Source organism: Bufo gargarizans, chromosome 2, assembly GCF_014858855.1.
Source record: "Bufo gargarizans isolate SCDJY-AF-19 chromosome 2, ASM1485885v1, whole genome shotgun sequence".
NCBI lineage: Eukaryota > Metazoa > Chordata > Amphibia > Anura > Bufonidae > Bufo > Bufo gargarizans.
The window spans coordinates 502,624,210-502,645,249 of NC_058081.1; the positions used below are offsets into that span (position 1 = coordinate 502,624,210).

General features: G+C 44.9%; 1 protein-coding gene across 1 annotated transcript in view; it reads right to left on the bottom strand.

Annotated features, from left to right (window-relative positions):
- Positions 1 to 21,040, bottom strand: part of CLINT1 (clathrin interactor 1) — a 74,147-nt gene that overhangs the window by 13,656 nt on the left and 39,451 nt on the right. Inside the window, exons 3-6 of the mRNA XM_044281253.1 lie at positions 19,942 to 20,038; positions 9,581 to 9,689; positions 6,982 to 7,146; positions 2,118 to 2,295 (exon numbers count right to left, since the gene is read on the bottom strand). Coding sequence (XP_044137188.1) covers positions 2,118 to 2,295; positions 6,982 to 7,146; positions 9,581 to 9,689; positions 19,942 to 20,038 — 549 coding nt within the window. The remainder of the gene's footprint in view (positions 1 to 2,117; positions 2,296 to 6,981; positions 7,147 to 9,580; positions 9,690 to 19,941; positions 20,039 to 21,040) is intronic.

Below are 21,040 nucleotides of genomic sequence, written 5' to 3' on the forward strand. Positions count from 1 at the left end.
TTTGAGACTGCTGTAACCATAATGACCCAAATAAATAATGCATGATGTATACTACAACAGAGCATATAGTGTTAAAAATTTCAGATTGGCTGTTTTTTCTTCTTTCCACCATTATATTTTATATGTGTGTGTGCATGTATGTGAGTGTATGTGTTTGTGTGCATGTATGTGAGTGTATATGTGTATGTATGTGAATATATATATATATATATATATATATATATATATATATACACACACATACATACACAAACACACAGGTATATTGTACATATACAAATCATATGTAGAACAAATTGGCATCAATATAAATTACAATTCACCTGCAAAATACAAGGCTGTGTATCCATGTACAAAATAACCCGTGCTTGGTGTCAGTGAATGGAAGTATTCAGAGGTGCAAAGCCTGTTCTGACTGTGTCCACCCGACACATGTACAGCGCTTCCTTAGCGTAGGTTCACATGGAGGGCTTGGAGGAGGTTTTGAGGCAGATTTTCCTACAGGTTTTTTAGCCAAAGCCAGACGTGGGTTTGAAAGGAATAGGAAATATGAAGGAAGGACTTATACTTCTCCTTCCTGCTGTTCCACTTCTGGCTTTGGCTGAAAATCCTGCAGAAAAACCTGCCTCAACCTCCTCCCAAAAAAAAAAAAAAAAAAAAAAAAATCAGTGTGAACCTACCCTTAAGGCCGCTTTCACAGTTAGTATTTGGTCAGTATTTTGTATCAGTGTTTGTAAGTCAAAACCAGGAGAGGAACCTACAGAGAAGAAGTATACAGGAAAGGTATGAGCCTCTTCTGTGCTTTGGACCCACTCCTGGTTTTGGCTTACAAATATGTGCTGTGTGACGGCGGTCTTTAGCTGCTTTCACGCGGTCAGTATCTGTAAGCCAAAATCAGGAGTGTGCCAGTGTGAAAGTGGCCTTTGGCTGCATTCTCACGACTTGTTCCAGAAATTTCGATTCCATACATTTGAATGGGGTTATATCTGCAGCACATGCAATGATTTCTGCAAACCCCATTTTACCACAAATCTGTGGCATGAGAATTTACTCTAAGGGGCATCAACACAGCATTTCTGACAACAGAATTTGGTGCAGACTCCAAAACCAGAAGGGAGGCAGCACAGAAACCACCTCCCATTGCTTTCAATGGTAGGCTGTGCTGCCGTTCATGAGCTAGTGTTTTTTTGTTTGTTTTTTTGCCACGACCACGCCAAGAAAGTAATGTCCTTACGTTTGTGGCCATAAACAGCAGCCTCCCATTGAGAACAATGGGAGGTGAATTCTGCGTGGCCACGCCTTTTTGGCATAGAATCCGTGCCACATTCTGTCTCCAAAAGCTGCCCTGTCACCGGCCCCCAAGTGAGAGCACCGTGGACAAGCTGTGCACCTTTGACAGCAGGATATGACCAGGACAGGCTTTCAGCCTTTGGATGTTGTGAACAGTGCTGCCATTCAATGACAGCATGCAGAGAACTTTCAATTATACAGATAGGTGGATGTGTCTGGGTTGACTGATATCCTAGTCATATTTCAAGGTACACTGACCAAACAGATAGACTTCTTCATTCTGGCCAAGAGTAGTGGCAGCACCAGGTGGATCACTGGATGGAGAACCAGCACCTTACAATTAATAAGCTTTACTGGCTGCAGGCTAGCGACAGAGGCGGCCTGCGGGCTAGCGACAGAGGCGGCCTGCGGGCTAGCGACAGAGGCGGCCTGCGGGCTAGCGACAGAGGCGGCCTGCGGGCTAGCGACAGAGGCGGCCTGCGGGCTAGCGACAGAGGCGGCCTGCGGGCTAGCGACAGAGGCGGCCTGCAGCTGGGAAATCAAATATAAAACCTGTACTTCATTAGTGGTGGTTTCATATTGCTATCACCTTCTCCAATAGTAGCCACCCTAGCAATGAGTTTATTACTGCACATCCAGCTCCTAGAACATCACCATAAAAACTGCTGAAGCTCCATCTGGCCAAATATTTCCTGTGTCTCCCTCTATGATGCCCACATTTCCAATCCAGGCAGCTCATGTTAGCATAGAAGATCTGACAGATCAGAAAAGCCTCTGGTTATCAGCATTTTAGATGTTGCGTACATGGTAGCCTGCGGATCACTTACCTTCCTCTCTCTGGAGACTCTTCTCGATCTTTCCTTCTGAACTTGTTGATGGTGTCATCTATAGTGCTCCCGATCTTATCACTTATCTCCCCTAGCTTATCACTGAAGGGGAATCCTGTCTTACTTTTATCCCACTCTTCGTCCCATTTGGATCGAGGCTCTGTGTCATATCGCTCATCTGCAGGACATCCAGCATAGACAGGTTAGCCCGAACAAACCCCCGCCCGCCCCCCCCCCCCCCCAGATCTGGAGCGGCATGTAGATTAGACATATGTGACAAGTATTAATGCTCCATTCAAGTTAAAGCGGTTGTAATATCTGGACATTTATAGAATATCAATAGGATACTCCATAATTGTCCGATAGGTGCAGATCCCACCTCTAGGACCCACTCCAAAGAGTAGGGCATCATTGTAAACAGAGCATGCTGAGCATATGGGGCGTCTTTTCCATTCACTGCTGTGTGACCTCCATAAAATATAGCATCAGTTAGTTTCAGAAGTCCATAGCAGTGAATGGAGACCAAGCTGCGCATGTGCAGCTCCCCCCTCTGTTCATTGCTATGGGACTTTTGAAAATAGCCAAGTTCAGCTATTTTCAGACATCTCCTACCAGTGAAGGGGGAGCTGCACATGCGCAACTTGCTCTCCATTCAATAAGGGGGGGGCCCCGTTCTTGAGAATGGAGTGCGTCCAAGAGGTAGGACTCGTATCTAGAGGACATGCATGGCATATGCTTTCAATATGCCATAATACGCCTTTAAGACGCACATGCCGACATTGATGAATACGCATGGTTTTTCTGCGCAGATTCCCATGCGGAAAAACCACAGCATAATACAATACCAGCAAAACGTATGAGTACAGAAATCTTATGTATACGCGTTTTTTCTGTGCAGAAATTGACCTGCTATGTGGATTTCCAAATCTGCAGCATGTCAATTCTGTTTGCAGTTTTCACCCTTTTTCCAATGAAGGTAGAGATCTGTGGCAAAACCACATCTAATCTGCACCAAAATCCACAATCAAAAATTGTGGATAAGTGGAAGAAAAGCACATAAATCTGCAGGGAAATTTGCGTGGATCTCATGTACGATTACCCGCATTGTGTGCAGGAGGCCTAATAGGGCACAGCTGCAATGTCACACGCATCCTGTAGACAGGGGTGTTGCGGTTCCTTTGCAAATGCATTTTTCTAATCCTGTATGACCCCTTTAAAAGGGATCTGTCACCACCTTAAAGGGGTTCTGCAGTTTGTTTTAACTGATGATCTATCCTCTGGATAGATCATGAGCATCTGATCGGAGGGGGTCCGACACCCGGGACCCCCCGCCGATCAGCAGTTTCAGAAGGCAGCAGCTCCGCGGCCTTCTCACTGTTCACTGCAGGCCCAGTGACGTCACGACTTGTATCAATAAACAGAGCTTAGCCCCTCCCAGACCAGTTGATACTAGTCGTGACGTCACTGGGCCAGCGGTAAACAGTGAGAAGGCTGCGCACTGTGTCTATGAGGTTTCTATTTATAGGAAAAGTGGTTTTATTTTTTTTAACTTTCTATTTTTTTGTCCCATTAGGGGGGCATCGTTTTTATAATACACTGACATACCTTGTATACCAATGCATAATAGCCTACCACTTTACCAGTGACAGGCTGTCTATTATGCTTTAAAGGGGTTGTCCCACGAAAAATATTCTACAGTTTTCAAGCCAGCACCTGGATCTGAATACTTTTGCAATTGCATGTAAAATTTTTATATAGCCACTGAGTTATTCAGTAAAATGTATCTGTATAGTGCCACTTCATTTCTGATTTCTTTGTCCTGCACACTGACATGGCCGCACATGCTCTCAGTTTCATCCTTCAGTTGCCTCCTGAGCTGTGATAGGGAGAGCATGGACACGCCCTGTGAGCTGCAGCAGAACAGACACTCCCCTTGAGCTGTGATAGGGAGAGCACGGACACGCCCCTTTAGCTGCAGCAGAACAGACACTCCCCTTGAGCTGTGATAGGGAGAACATGGACACGCCCCCTTAGCTGCAGCAGAACGACACTCCCCTTGAGCTGTCAGCTTGATATAAATCTAGCAGAGAAGTGAATGGGGAGATCTGTGGATCCATGTGAGGTACAGGGCTGGTTCTAGCTTTGTTAGAAAGGTATTGTCATGGACTATATGATATTCATTATTAACATTATTCATGGGATAACCCCTTTGAGTTAAGCATATGGCATTGGAGTTATCGCCAATGCCTCTCCGGTACAGCACGAGCCCAGCTTCAGTCAGTAAAGGGTTCCTGCGGTGATCCAGAGTGAAGTATCAGTGCAGCCTGTGAGGCCTGTTCAGTTCCTGCCGTCCTCGTCAGGAATAATGGTACGGGTGGCAGGGACTGCGTACACTATAAACAGGCTGCACGAACACAGTGCTCCAGAACAAAGAGTCTCATCTGTAGAAATATACATGACTTCAGTAATTCACCTGCACTATTCATTAATAAAAACTGGCTTAGAACTGAGGTACACTTTAAGAAAGTACACAGCACATCATTCTAGCTGCCATAGTGTTGAAAGGATTGTAGCAATTGCTTAATACAAAACTGTTGTAAATTAGTTTGCATTTGCAAAGTAGAGGAGATTCTGATTCCTCCAGCAGCTTGCAGGAGCAATTCGATTAATAACAGTAAATTAAAGGGAGTCTGTCACCTACATGATTTAAACTGATAATATAGCTCGGTGGGGCGCAAATACATAACACTGATGGTACCTGGGTCTAGTTTTCAGAGTCTCCAAAGCACCAAAAACAAAGTTTAAAGATATGCAAATTAGCTATCGCAAGTGTCCAGGGGCGGCGAGTGTGCTGCAAGTGTCCATTGCTCCCCACCTTACTTCTCCCCTCTGTGTTGTCATTCTCATCTCCATTTGTAATCCAGTGACTGCTTGCTTCACCGCTGGGCCCGGACATGCGCAGTACATTGCCCACTGTGGGCAGAAGCATAATGATATGCAGTGCGCATGCGCCGGTTACTTAACTATGCCTCTGCCCACAGTGCGCAATGTACTGCGCATGCCCAGGCCCGGTGGTCAAGTGGCGAGAATGAGAATGGCGACACAAGGGCTGGCCAGACGATGCATACCTTTGTATATCTTTAAAATTTCGGGTTTGGTGCTTTGGAGACTGAAAAACCCAGGTGCCATCAGTGTTAAGCATTTGCCTCCCACAGAGCTATATTATTAGTTTAAATTATGTCATGTAAATGACAGACTCCCTTTAAGGAATTGGTATTTAATTAAGCCTAAAGTCAGTCATAGTGCAAATCATCAATCCCTGAGACCACCATTATCTTGGAAGGATTATTGCTGAGGAAGAAAGCAGAGAGAGGAACAGATGCAAGGACCCGTGCCTGTGCTGCACAGACAGCAGGTCAAGTTCGGAAACAGCATAGCTAAATAGCAGAAGCTTGAGGGGCATACTGCACGGAAGGCCTGGGGACTGAGATGCTAAATTCAAGAGAACTTCTATTTTAACATATTTGGGATCAAGCAACTGCCACATTTCTACATCATTTTCAACTTAGGACATCAACATTGAAGAGGAAGACCTTGTGCCTAGGTTTCTTGGTTTCTGAGAAGGAGCACCTCTGGGACCTAGCAATCAGCTGAGCCAGACGTCCACAGTGAACCATGCAATGGCTACTTTGAAGATCTCAATGTTCACACTATGCATCAATAAATAGGCCTGGAGATGTAGGAGATAAAGTATGGATCGGGAGGAGTACTTCTGGACCCCACAGTCAGCTATACTATTGAAGAATGGGTGATAACAGGAAAAACTATATTCGGGTAAAGGATTGGTGCCCCTTTAACTGACATCACTGAAATCCTATATAACCCACTGAAAGTAGATACATTTATATTTGTATCACATTAGTTAGGGCTTGTGGCCATGTACATCTCCAGACACTCTGCCATCTTTCCATCCAAAATGATTCCTTTAGGCCCTTTATAGTAATCCCCTCATTAGTCAGACCACCCAGGATCAGCGGCCGCTGCTTTACTACACCTGGTGTTTCCCCTCTCCTGATGTCTTCTCTATAGTAACAGTATAAAGATTACACGGAGGAGCAGCCATGCCATATCAGTCACTAAGGACTGTACAGATCTATATGCAATGTCCATTTTCCTACAGTTGTGAGACTTGGGCTCCTTTGTGTAGCTCTGGGTTCTTCTATCATTGTTAGCCCCCCGATTGCATCCCAGTGGGTCAACGTAGCTGTATGAGGCGTTCTACTTGCCATTTCTGGTACATACACATAAGTGGCCACTTGACCGCAGCTTTGCTGCGTCTTGGGCTTACATTTTATATAATGTAAAATAAACGTTTGGGATTTTTATTTTTCCTTATGATTTTTTACCCCAATGTATCTATATCCCAGTATTATAGCACGCAGCCAGTATAGACAGACATCTATAAGGCCCTTCAATGGACCGTGGGCTGTGTGGTCACACATGGCACAGGTACTGATGGCATCAGAGGAGTTCCTTTTAATGCAATTAAAGGATGGGTTTTCACTATCTCTGCCTTGCATGCCCAGGATCAGCACTGGGCAGCAAGTCATTACATAGGGCAGCTATCAGGGATTTCACTGTGTGTATCTCACCACGGCCAGGGTGACGCTGACTCATCACGTGTCATGCACTACCAAACTGACCAATCTAACAATGATGATGGAACTACGGAGCACAGATGACTGTGGATCCAAAGGAGAAAGATGGTGCGCCTTCACTGCAGTATGCCCACACAATGCCAAGCTATAATCACTGTGATTCCCACTGCTTATTGCCATTTGTGCAGCACAAACACGACACTCACTGTATCTGAACCCCCCGGCACTTTCTGAAGACACTCCAATGTATTTGTCCTTGTTTTTCTTGGCTTTCTTTCTCTCCTCTCGAAGGCGGTCATCATCCTGGACAAACTCCACCATTTCTTTCACTTTCTGTCGGATGTTGATACCTTGGTCTTTGCCGTTTTCGTCTGGAAAATTAATAATAATAAATGACTCCTTCTCTTTCGCTAGAACTAACAGCATTAAGGTTAAACTTTCTGGGGAGACTTATCATCCCCTTTCACTAGAAAGCTGGCATAAAAAGTTGATCGTTGAAGGTCTGACCCCCGCCGATCAGCTGTTTCAAAAGGCAATGATGACCCTGTGAGCGCCGCGGCCTTCTCTCTGCTTTTTCTAGGCCAGGGATGAAACATTCATGCTTCATGTGGCCTAGGAAACGCTCAGCCACATTCAACTGGGGAATACCAAGCAGTCGGATACGTCATCAGTAAAAAAAAAAATAATAATAAAAAAAAAATATATATTATAATCTTGAAAAGCCCTTTTGAGTTTTATTCTCCCAGATTCTGCTCTAGCAAGTGCCCTTGGAAGTGTAGCTTCACCGTGAAGCACTCTCAGCCATGAACGGCTTTAAAGCCCATCCCCTCTGCTCTGAGAGACAGCTGTAGTGGCCTCCTGGATGGATGCTACAACTGTCACTCAAAGCAGAGAGGCGGGGCTGCAGCTCAATGCAGTGAAGCCCCGCCTCTAATGCACTTAAAGGGTTTCTGTAACTAAAATTTTCAGTATTAAACTGGCTGACATTAGCGGTGTGCTAATGTCAGCTGTACCTAACTCTGGTATTCTAATGATTACTCGTGCACCCGTTACTGTAGAATTCTTACTTTTATAATAGGTAAATGAGCCTCTAGGAGCAGGGGGCGTTGCTCTAGCACCTAGAGGCTCCCGTTCTTCCACCTCAAGTCACGCCTTCCAAGTGTTGATTGACAGGGCTAGGCATGGTTTGCATCCTTCTGCTTGCTCTGGGGAAACCTCGCGCTGTCCGGTATTCTGCGCAGGCGCGGTGAGGAAGCTGGCAGCCTGCGAGCGTCCTTCCCTCACCGCGCCTGCGCAGAATACCGAACGGCGTGAGATTTCCCCAGGGCACAGGGCAGGCAGAAGGATGCGAACAATGCCTGGCCCTGTCAATCAACACTTGGAAGGCGTGACTTAAGGTGGGAAACGGGAGCCTCTAGGTGCAGCAGCAATGCCTCCCTGCTCCTAGAGGCTCATTTACATATTATAAAAGTAAGAATTCTACAGTAACGGAGGCACGGATAATCATTAGAATAGCAGAGTTAGGTGCAGCTGACATTAGCACACCGCTAATGTCAGCCAGTTTAATACTGAAAATTCTAGTGACAGAAACCCTTTAAGAAGCAGAAGAAAACTTCATATTCACTCCTAATGATAAAAGCTCTATAAAATGTATGTATGTACGGTTCTCCCAGCCCTTACCTAGTGCTGTCATCAGTTTGGCATGGGCAAAACTGCTGACAGAGTCTCTTTAATCTATTTGGTGATTTCAAAACCCACAAGGTCTCAATGACAGCTCAGCACTGGAAATGATAAGAATCAGAAGGCAACATGTTGTCACCTTAGTGTCACTTGCGCTGGAGGATCCAGTTCTACCCTGCATTACATATGCGCCGGAGGATCCAGTTCTACCCTGCATTACATATAGCAAAGAACGTCCCTGGGACCCAGTAAGTTCTGAAATGGGAGCGGCGGGGGAACAGTAAAGTGATCCGAGTCAGTTTAAATAAAATCAGTGGGCGGACAAATCCTTTAAGACTATTCTGCCTCCTTAAGAGTTAAACCCACTGTTAGGAGAAAAAAAAATCCATATATATTTAATATTTTACAAGCCCCCATGCCTCCTCCTCATTAATACAACTTCACTTCTGTCCCCATTAAAGACTACGCGTGAGCACGCACAAAGAGCCTATTTCAGGCAAATTAACACGTTTTACTGGGCAGACAACACACAGCGTGCTCCGACGTCTCCTAATTGCCGATAACCTGGCTGTGAAAGAGCCAGCCACTTCTTTGGAGTAGAATAGTGCAGTGTCTGTCGCCTTTTCCACCGATAGATCCCCCTCCTCTTATTTTTAATTTTAATACATTCAAAACACACCCCGGCTTTTCTTTGCACTGTAAATATTACTTGGCGCAGGCTAGAGGGATAGTGAGCAAGAATAAACCCAGCTTCAAACAGCGGCGCTCGTGTGGTGGAGGGCCGACCTTTTTCCTGGTGTATAATTAAAGCGCTCCCTTTTCTTTCTGCCGCCACAGGGGACCAGCCTCTGGTGCATATTTTAATATAAACCCGGGCCGTTCGTGTTGTGCTGCTTGTGTTGTTATTAGGTTTCTCCTCTCGGCAAAAGTTCTTCTCCTCGCTAATTAATACTCTAGGGCCCTGTGTCTTGGAATGTGTTCTTCACACAGCCTGCAGCCGCTCGGGCCCAATTAGGCCTCTGCAGCCTGTGAAGACGTTCGGGTGACTGACAAGTCCGACAACTGCTTTAATTTGCTCCCTCCCAAGGTTTTTTTTTTTTCTCCCTTCTTCTTGCTAATACTCACCTACAAAGTGGTAATTTTCTAAGGATCGTAAGTCATAAATGTGCTCCCTGGCGCTTGTGACGACCCGCTCCGATCCGTTCCGTATGAGGTATGCCAGCAGCAGCATGGACTGGAAGGAGGGGAGAGAACAGAAACGTGGAAATTAGTCATTTCGCTCTGTTGAAGGGAAGCTGACATCGTAGTGATCTGTAACCCTTTGTCTGCCAGGAATATAATAAGGGTAACACAAGAGATTAATGAAAGGTCAGCTTTGCTGATGACCAGGTAGACATTACACATTAATACGTCTTCTTTTTATTACATGAGGACACCACATGAATATACATTTAAAATTGCACCTAATAAGCGTCATGTACTAGTTTGTCCTAATACCTCTTCTAAAATGGTAAGTTTCTATTGTCCTGTGGTCATTGCTGGTTTATCTATCCATCTGTATAGGTATAGCAGAGCTGAATCCTTTTATGATAACCTAGTAGCTTCCTGCAGTCCTATATAAAAGCTAACAAATACTGTGCCAAATGGCAAACTCCTCTACAAGCATTAAAACTATAAGTGACAGTGACACCTGCAGGTCTAACGGGTGTACTACATTTAACAAACATTTATTGGTTTCTAGCATACAGTTCTGCCCCCTAGTGGTGACAACAGGTTTCTAGCATACAGTTCTGCCCCCTGGTGGTGACAACAGGCAGCAGAGCTTTTTAGAAGTATGGGTGAGTGTGAAAAATTATCTGTACTAATGGATAGAAGCAATACAGCCTTATCAAGTGTGTTACAAAATACACACACAGTATCTATAAAAAATTGGTATGGTAGGCAAAAATTAAAGGACATCTGTCAGCAGATTTGTACCTGTGAAACTGGCTGACCTGCTACATAAGCACTTGGCAGCTGAAGACATCTATGTTGGTTCCATGTTCATACGTACCTGCAATGCTGAGAAAAATGATGTTTTAATATATGCAATTGAGCCTCTAGAAGCATCGGTTTACAGAGGCTCTGCTCTCTCTGCAATTTCTGCGCCCTCTGCACTTTAATTTTCAAGGCCAGGTAGTAAAAACATCATCACGCATGGCTCTGACTTCTCCTAGAGTCAAAGTGCAGAAGGTGCACCAGTTGCAGAGAGAGCTGAGCCTCTAGGTGTAATGGCAACACCCCCGTTGCTCCTAGAGGATCACTTGCATATATTAAAACTTATTTATCTTAGCAATGCCAGCGCATATGACCATGGGACAACAAAGATGCCTTCAGCCAAGCACACATACAACAGGTCAGCCAGTTTCATAGGTACAAATCTGCTGAACGATGCTCTTTAAAGGCTATGGACCCCATAGGGGGATTTTTTTACGTTTACATTTTACGCAAAAAATATTTTTTTCCAATTGATCTTTGTTAAAAATTTTCAGCTGTTTTTGTGACACATGCAGTTAAAAATCTGTCTATTTGCAGACTGTCCCTCCTGAATTGTCAGCTGAAAGCTCATGTGACGCCTCATCTCTTGATCTCAGACACTGATTTAAGCCATATTCATATCAGTTTGATTAGCGTTTAGCTATAGTGTTAGTGTTTATGAGGTCAGGAGATCAGAAATAAGGCTTCACATGAACCATCATGATTTTTAACTGCATGTATTACAAAAACGGCTGAAAATTCTTAACGACCAAGTGGAAAAAATATTTGTGCGTCCATAGACTTTAAAGATCATCTGCTTGTACCTGCTAAATTCTAACATTCTGATGTTTGTATCTATAATAGCTTTTACAATGGTCTTGAGCATGAAAAGACACTGAAATTCTATCTTAGGAAATCAGTTTGAACTTCAATACCATTATCAGCCATTCCCGAGTGGAGAATGTCTGCCCCAATTCCCATACATATGTGTGGCCGATATTTGCTGCTCTGTCTATAAGCTCCCAGGTGAGATCGATGGGTCTGATCTGTGATCATTCCTTATGGCAGGGATTACATGGTTGGCCATATTCTTGATGACACGTCCTTCACAGAGACCAGAAGGCTTGGTAGTAACCACAAGCCACCAATAAAAGGCGACCACATTATATATCACTAGACAACCTTTTTTTCTGACTGATATCTGCATATAGGAAAATTAGGGCGGGTGAATTTTAATGAAGTCCGTCAGCCACCTCCACATATTGGAAGCAGTCTACATGAACCAATTCATTTACTTGGAAGCGGTCTACATGAACCAATTCATTTACTTGGAACCAAAAATAGAGAGAAAATTAGCACCATCCAACTATGAAAGAGGTTAAAGGGCTAATGGGTCAGTCCACAGAAACTTCAACATTTTCGAGTGGAATACCAGGTCATGCTTCCCTCCACCAATACTACAACAGAGATGTTTAGGGAAATCATCAGATTGTGACTTAGGCCTCCTGCACACGAACACGTGCGCCCCGTGGTCGTGCTGCGGACTGCAAAATGCGGGCCACAATGCACGGACGGTGTTCGGGCAGCCACAGCGGATCGCGGACCTATTCACTTTAAAAGGGACCGCGATCTGGCCGTTCCGCAAAAAGATAGAACATGTCCCATCTTTTTGTGGAACGGAAGTACAGGACGAAAACCCCACGGAAGCACTCCGTAGTGCTCTTGTAGGGTTCCGTTCCGCACCATTCCGCAACTCCGGATTTGCGGACCCATTGAAGTAAATGGGTCCGCATCTGTGATGCGGAATGCACACGGAACGGTGCCCGTGTATTGCGGATCCGCAATACGGCAACGGGAAGCACACGTTTGTGTGCAGGAGGCCTTTTCAGTCTCCCCTGTAACCCAGGAGATCTGTGATGTATTAAAGTAGCCCTGTTATGAAATGGGAAGACATAAGATAAAGGCTACAAGATCTCCACGAAGAGTCAAGCTGGCTGGTACTATGAGCTCCTACTTTTTCTGTGCCCAGCAGTAAAACAGCTATTACTGAAGCAGGACCTTAAGTCAGTCAACTGCTGTCACCCAATCAGCATTACCAGAAGTGTCCTTAGGCCTCTTTCACACGGGCGTCATGTTTTTTGCCCGGATAAGAGCCGCGTGCGTTGCGGGAAAATGCACAATTTTTCCGTGCAAGTGCAAAACATTGTCATGCGTTTTGCACTCGCGTGAGAAAAATCGCGCATGTTTGGTACCCAAACCCGAACTTCTTCACAGAAGTTCGGGCTTGGGATTGATGTTCTGAAGATTGTATTTTCCCTTATAACATGGTTATAAGGGAAAATAATAGCATTCTGACTACAGAATGCATAGTATAATAGTGCTGGAAGGGTTAAAAAAATAAAAAATTTAACTCACCTTATCCTCTTGTTCGCGTAGTTCGTTCCCGGTCTGTTCTTTGCTAGCTGTGGGCTTGGGCTGAATGACCTGTGGTGACGTCAGATCACATGCTCCATCACCATGGTCCATCACCATGGTGATGGAGCATGTGATCTGACGTCATCAAAGGTCCTTTAGCCCAAGCCCACAGCTAGCAAAGAACAGACCGGGAACGAACTACGCGAACAAGAGGATAAGGTGAGTTAACTTTTTTATTTTTTTAACCCTTCCAGCACTATTATACTATGCATTCTGTAGTCAGAATGCTATTATTTTCCCTTATAACCATGTTATAAGGGAAAATAATACAGTGAATAGACTGTCACCTAGAACCCATGCGTGAAAATCGCACCGCATCCGCACTTGCTTGCGGATGCTTGCGATTTTCACGCAACCCCATTCACTTCTATGGGGCCTGCGTTGCGTGGATTATCGCACCGCAACGCACAAAGAGGAGCATGCTGCGATTTTCATGCAACGCATAAGTGATGCGTGAAAATCACTGCTCATGTGAACAGCCCCATAGAAATGAATGGGTCAGCATTCAGTGCGGGTGCAATGCGTTCAACTCACGCATCGCACCCGCGCGGAATACTCGCTCGTGTGAAAGGGGCCTAAGTTATGCTCATTGGCTGAGAAAAGCCGACAAGGCTCTCTTCACAATATTCTTCCCGAATATCCTGTTCAGCTGAATGCTCGGCATAGTACGCAGGCCCTTTTAGCTGTGGTAATGGGGGATGAATACTAAAAGCTTGTAACAGAACATAGCTTCACCCTTTATGGACATCTTATAACAGCCTCTTCTCATGGTAGAACTGTTGGTCCCCTCCATACTAGACAATCGGATTCAGACAGTGGTTTAGAATGTGAAGTATGAGTTAGTCTGGTTTCACAAGGGTTGTCAGTCATCAGAAATGTCAGCACATAACTGAAACAGACAATGACAGATGGAACCCACTGACTATGATGAGGTCTATTAGGTTTCCATTAAAGGGGTTGTCCGGGTTTTTACTACTGATGACCTATTCTCAGGATAGGTCATCATTATCAGATCAGTGGGGGTATAGATCAGCGGTCTATCCTGAGAGTAGGTCTTTAATAGTAATAGCCCGGACAACCCCTTTAAGGAGCTCAGCATTTTACTGGACAAAATGATCCAGAATGCTTCCCTATTTTGTCCACATTCAAAGAAGTTTAGAATTAGAAAAGGAGTAGATTATTTTCTTCTTGAGAAAACCCTCCACTTTTGTCCAAGGCCTGGATCTGGTACATTCAGGCTGGTAATTTTAGCTCAGTCTCCCTCGTCTGAATGGGGATGAATTGCAATACCAGGCATAACCAGGGGTCAAGTCCTGGGAAAAAAAGTGTGGGAACTCACCCAAGATCCACTGCAACCCCCCCCCCCCCCCCTCCAAAAAATAAAAAAGCACAGAAAATCTAGCATGCTGTAATTTGTGTCGCTGCGGACTAAAAAATAAATTAAAAAAATAGCACTTTTAGAAAAGTTTGTCCTGGGATTCGATCTCATGACCTCTACACAGCAGAAGCAAGGCATATGCCCTCACAGCTATGAAAGCTGTCTAGCTTGCTACTTAAAAAAATATATATATAAGACTTCTACTGTAGGTAACTTTGCCCACTGTGTATGGATGTAGCAGAGCTGGGTGTGTTGGGGCAGCTGTCATGTGTATGGTTGTACACTAGGTATCAGTACACAAGGTATCAGTAGAAGTATCAGAAAAAGAAAAAAAAACACTTTTAGTTTGTCCTGGGATTCGAACTCATGACCTCTACACATTACAGGCAAGGCATTTACCCTCACAGCCATAAAAGCTGTTGAGGTAGTTGCTTAAAAAAAAAAAACTAAGACTTCTACTTATACCTAGTGTACTGATACCTAGTGTACAACCATACACATGACAGCTGCCCCAATACACCCAGCTCTGCTACATCCATACACAGTGGGCAGCTGTCATGTGTATGGTTGTACACTTGGTATCAGTAAACTAGGTATCAGTAGAAGTCTTATAAAAAAAAAAAACACTTTTAGAAAAGTTTGTCCTGGGATTCGAACTCATGACCTCTACACATTACAGGCAAGGCATTTACCCTCACAGCCATAAAATCTGTTGAGGTAGTTGCTTAAAAAAAAAAAACTAAGACTTCTACTTATACCTAGTGTACTGATACCTAGTGTACAACCATACACATGACAGCTGCCCCAACACACCCAGCCCTGCTACATCCATACACAGTGGGCAGCTGTCATGTGTATGGTTGTACACTTGGTATCAGTAAACTAGGTATCAGTAGAAGTCTTATAAAAAAAAAAAAACACTTTTAGAAAAGTTTGTCCTGGGATTCGAACTCATGACCTCTACACATCAGAGGCAAGGCATTTACCCTCACAGCCATAAAAGCTGTCAAGGTAGCTGTTTAAAAAAAAAAAATAAGACTTCTACTTATACCTAGTGTACTGATACCTAGTGTACAACCATACACATGACAGCTGCCCCAACACACCCAGCACCCAGCTCTGCTACATCCATACACAGTGGGCAGCTGTCATGTGTATGGTTGTACACTAGATATCAGTACACTAGGTATAATTAGAAGTCTTATATTTTTTTTTTTAAGCATTTACCTAGACGGCTTTCATGGCTGTGAGGGTAAATGCCTTCCTCTGATGTGTAGAGGTCGTGAGTTCGAATCCCAGGACAAACTTTTCTAAAAGACATTCTAAATGATCTCGTAGTGAAGGAGATGATGTCATTAGGGGGCGGGGCGCCATGAGAGGAGTCGCAGGCAGCGGCACCGCACAGACAGCTTCCTCTCAACTGAAGCCGCCCCTCCTCCCTTAACCTGCCCTGCACAGTGCGCTCCGTCTCCCCCTGTGAATCTGATTCAGCTGTGTTCTCCTGGCTTGAGGCTGAAAGGGAACGGCGTTCCTGCCATGAAAAAAGTGCAGGAACGCCGTTCCCATGCGTTCCCCCTCCACTCGACCCCTGGGCATAACCCATACACAAGTGTGGCGCAGTTTCTTCTGCTTTTGACAAGACATGATTAGAACATCTCAATCCTGGTCTGTTATCACCAAATACACTCATCATCCTCAGACAGTACTTTGGTTGTTAAGGCTCTCATAAAAACCCTCTTACTCTCTAGCTTCCATTTCACTTGTCCGAAAGCAGAGCTGTAATTGCACACTCTGCGGGATTCGCTGGAGTTAAGCATATGGGACAAAGACACAAAAGCTATTAAATGTGAATTATGGAGCAGGTCATGCTTCCAATTGACTCTTCTACCAAATGGAAGCGCACATGACTGGAGAGAAGTGTGGGGGATCTAAGTCGGAGCATGTGCTCAATTGTGCTTAATAATCCACATACAGATGGGATGAAAAATGGCTCAATACTCACAGATGGCAAAAAGTATTTAAGTCCTCTCACGGCGCAGGGGAGGTCGGCAACGAGACGTCTACACAGAGGTCACCACAAGGAATGTCACCGCCATAGAAAGTCATTTTTTATTTAGTTTCCCAGATGCAAGTAATTTAACAAGATCTTCTGCCATTATAAACATGGTTGCGCTATAGCAGGACCTGTGAGTTATGGAGCAGGCGGATGAAACCATATAAGTGGAGATACCTGAATCCAATGTCCACTACCCTGCTAAAGACACATCAATCTCTCTAATCAGCTGATTGGCATCAGTGATGCAAACTGGACCTCTACCAATCTCAATGGCGTTCGGGTAAGTGACAAGTCAATGATGCAAGCTGGACCCTCACCAATCATCCGGCCCCAAAAAAAACTTTAACAACTTACCGCATTCTGATAGCCAGTCAAGGGCCCTAAGGTAAGTAGAAAGTTGAGGCCCCTTGCCGTACTATTACTAAAGTGATTGGACGGCACTGTACCCAAGCGCTCACTGCCAGGAGTACAGCTGTAATCCACAGCTGCAGTCCCAATGGAACTGCTGGGATTGGATTCTACTCCGATCCTGGCAGTTGATCCGTCATCAGGCCAAGCTGCAGCAGCTATTTAAGTAGCTACCTAGCAATAAGTCACTGAGTCAATTTGGCTTCACAAAAGGGGAGTAGGGGCTATGCACTCTCTTACAACGCCTCCCAATTTCACACGATTCGATGCAATGCCTGATCTACAGCAGTCTGGCAGTTCTCCAACCTTCCCTTTTACTATGAAATGAGTCCATAAATGCAATCTGACTGCTTATTAAATAAGACAAATATCCCCCCTTTAAAGGATCCTTGAGCTTGTGATGGGTGCATGAGCAATGGAAGCAAAGTTACCACAATTCAAAGTCAGTTCCCGTCACTTCTCCTCTTCCTGATTCTGATTACTGAAACGGAGATTTAGTTGCAGAAAAAAAAAAAAAACGCGAGGAACGTTGGTAATAAAAGGAGAGAGCCTGGACGGGCCCGGCAGCTAATCCTCAGAAGAGAGGCTGATGTATAACTCGTGTGTATGTGAAGGCATTAAATATTAACAGCTACAGCTCTCCAGGGAGCGCATGGAGAGAGCGCAGCGTGCACCCTACAGCCTGCCATCCCCAACCTCCGTCTTACCGTCACCCTGAGCACAGCATCATCTGCTGCAGAGCATACATCAAACTGCAGAGCATGTGTGAGTATAAAATATACCGGCAGAATTATTTAATATGTAGACAGAGGGGAGGGGGGGAGGCAAAATATTCCACTATGTCAACTGTACTGCTCCCACTTCTCCATAAATAATGCTAGTAGGGTTGTGTGCTGTAACGATGGAGTGAGTGGGGAGGCCATCAGCAGAATCAATACAGGCGTGCGGGATTAGGGAGCAATCACCGATTGGGAAGATTAAAGGTGCAATGAGCAGAAAATACAAGGTGTATATGGATTTACAACAGGCTCCGCAATACTGAGGAGATTTAAGGTAAACTTTTGATCGGGGTGGAACTAAATTCTTTACCCTTCCCGTCAGTAGCGGCTTTGAACACTGCTGCGCTCTCTCTGCGGAATAGAAAGCCAGTGATCACAGGCCACATCCATTTTTCTTTTTGCAGTGGCGCACTGTATAGGCACGTGCAGTCTGCCGCGCTTTTCTATAGTGTAAAAAAAAAAAAAAAAACATTTACATACCCACCTGCCAAAGGCCTATGGCTTCACTTCAGCTGTCCCAGCGCATTCATTTTCTACCAAATGCGGTGTGAACATGGTCTATATGGGAATGTAGACTTGGAGGCGCAAAGGGGACAGGGGACTGAAGACTAAAGTCTGTGTACAGCGCTGTGAGTATGTAGTAGCTATATCCATAACATAGAATACGTAATAAAATGCCTTAACGGGCTTATGTCACCCCCCACTTATCCATTTTCAGTATCGGACATTAGCTATTTGCTAATGTCAGTTTAGTCCATATATATCTCTTACCCCTCTCTATGCTGTAATTTCTTAAAAAAAATCTTACTTTTATAATATGCTAATTACTTCACTACCAGCAACTTGGGCGGTTACTTGCTGGTAGCCGCCACATCCTCAGACTATAAACACGCCCCCTACTCCACTTGATAGACAGGGCCATTGAGTGCTCTCCTCCTCCCGGTGGCGCTGTCTGCCCATGAAATCCTGCATTCTTCTCTCAGAGCGCCTGCGCCGAATGAGGACCGGTACGGTGCAGGCGCTCTGAGAGAAGGACGCTCGCTTGCCAGCTCCTTCCTCAGTGAGCCTGCACCGATTACGTCACACTACACCTGGAAGAGAAGACTGCCGGCATCAGCGCGTCCTTCACTCAGTACGCCTGCGCCGATCGAGGAACGTTACGGCGCGGGCATTCAGCAGCAGACGGGGCCAATGGGAGGAGGAGAGCGCTCGCTGGCCCCGTCTATCAAGAGCAGATGGGGCGTGTCTAAAAGTGGCGGCTTCCAGCAAGTACACACCCAACTTGCTGGTAGTGAAGAAATTGGCATATGATAAAAGTATGATTTTTACAAGAAATAAGCCACAAAGGTAGGACATGTATGAATGCACTCAGCTGACATTAGCAAATAGCTAATGTCGGCTAATGAAAATTGCACAATGGGGGGTGACAATTAAGGCGCCTGCGTCAGTCACAGGCTTATTTTCAACTGTATACTAGGCTCTAGAAAAAAAAAAAAAAAAAGTAAAAAAATATATCCACCCTAGTAAAGGGAAGTGGCTGAAAAATTCAGATGGTTCTTGAAATCCCTGGGGATCACAGAGAGAAGTTGATACTGGTCATGAACGTCCTCTGTGGCGGTGGAAAACATGGCGGAAAAACAAATGGGCGGCCACATGATGAGAGACATTTATCAAAGCTGGTGTATGCCAGTTTTGAGCTCCCTGCACTGACGTAAGCCCTGCTGTGCGCCAGATATTGAAGTCTATGCCGGCCTTTTCCAAAGGACTATTTTACCCCTGGAGTTAAGGGTTTAATAAATGTCCCTCAGAATGTTGCCTAGCTAAGTCTGACAAAGCAGGAGATGCATTTTCACCTAGCACCCTAGCTTTATATTATATAGAGGACAAACCCTCTATATAAAAAAAAACAAAAAAACTGAAGGACATTTATCAAGACAGGCATTCCCATATACCAGCCCTGATCTCTCTGCACCAGGATGAGAGGCAGATTCCTCTTAATAAATTAGTCGCATCTCTGGCCATCCTTGCATCACAGTTTTTGGTGGGTTGTGCGAAGGCTGCCCCCTTTTCCTGCCACTATAGAAAAGTGCGCCTTAATCTGCGACTTTTACTGTCTCGTTTATATACAATTTTAGGATGCTAAAGACATGACTGGTGGCTATGGACAATGCCAGTCTTTACTCTGGCACACTCTGCTGAAGTTATCGGAAATGTTAAACCTTTGTTATGTCCAAAAATCACTGCACAATGGCAGTCAATCAGATTTTGCTAGATTTTTAAACTTACCCTTTGTACCTTTATCGATAAATCTCACCAACTGTGCCACAAGCCAACACAAGAAACACAGCCGGCGGACATTACTTTCCGTCCTTACCTTGTAAACTCTGCGCCAGTTCTTCTTATTGTCTTTCAGCATTCTTGTCCACAGCATGTTCATGAGCTCTGGGAACTGTTCATACATGAAAGTGGCCCTGAAACATAGAAGGTGAATACCCAGACATCAGTTTATCTTCTAGCTGCTCCACCCTCTACATCCTCTAGATGGCAGAAGAGAGCTTGAACACAAGGCGCTGCAGTGCTGCTCAGAAGCCCGCTGGTGTGTTATTAACACATGAAATGAGGAGTTCTACTGTTTCCATTCCACATTTCTGATCCGATGACATCCCGCTCTGCACAGTGAGTTATGAATTATCAGTCATGTATCAGTCTCCTGCAGCTAAGTGGCCACAGTAATAACAAACCTACCTTTAAGAGGTCATCTCGCTCCTTGCTTCCTGCAACATGATTGTTTTCATCCCCACACATAATTGAAGGAAACTGCCTAATGTGCACCAAGGGTCTGACACTAGGAGCGGGCATCCAGGATCACCACCGGAGGATTAGTAATCTTTATTTTATAACCATTCTGTCTTTGCTCTCCATGCGGGGGACGTCTCTTATATACAGAGGGGGTGGTGGTAAGACAGCCTGAACCAATGGCAAGACCAAAAACGATTTGATACATATGCAAACTAACCTGAGATGAGTCCTGTCCATGACTCATTTCACATACAGGACTCATCTCAGGTTAATTTGCATATGTATCAAATCGTTTTTTTACACAATAAAAGCACACAGAGCTATGGGGACTGGGTATTGCGGATGTGCTAGCGGCCATCTAGCAACCCATGTCCTCAGCTCTATACACAAAATCCCGGTGACAGGTTCCCTTTAAACTCAACACCCCTTAGGGGACTTGAACATGCGATAATCTGATCGATTCTCCAATGAAGTACCCTTGCCGTCTATAGGAGACTATGTTCTTATGGAGGGCTCTTCACAATGGCAGGTATTAGATCCTTCAGAGGGCCGGAGGCTGCCATAGTAACCGAATTGCACACTCTACGTCGATACAACCTCATAAATCGCGTGAGCCCTCTTTAAAGACCCAACATCTGCCGTACATGTATGGTGGCTGTCGGAAAGGGGTTAAA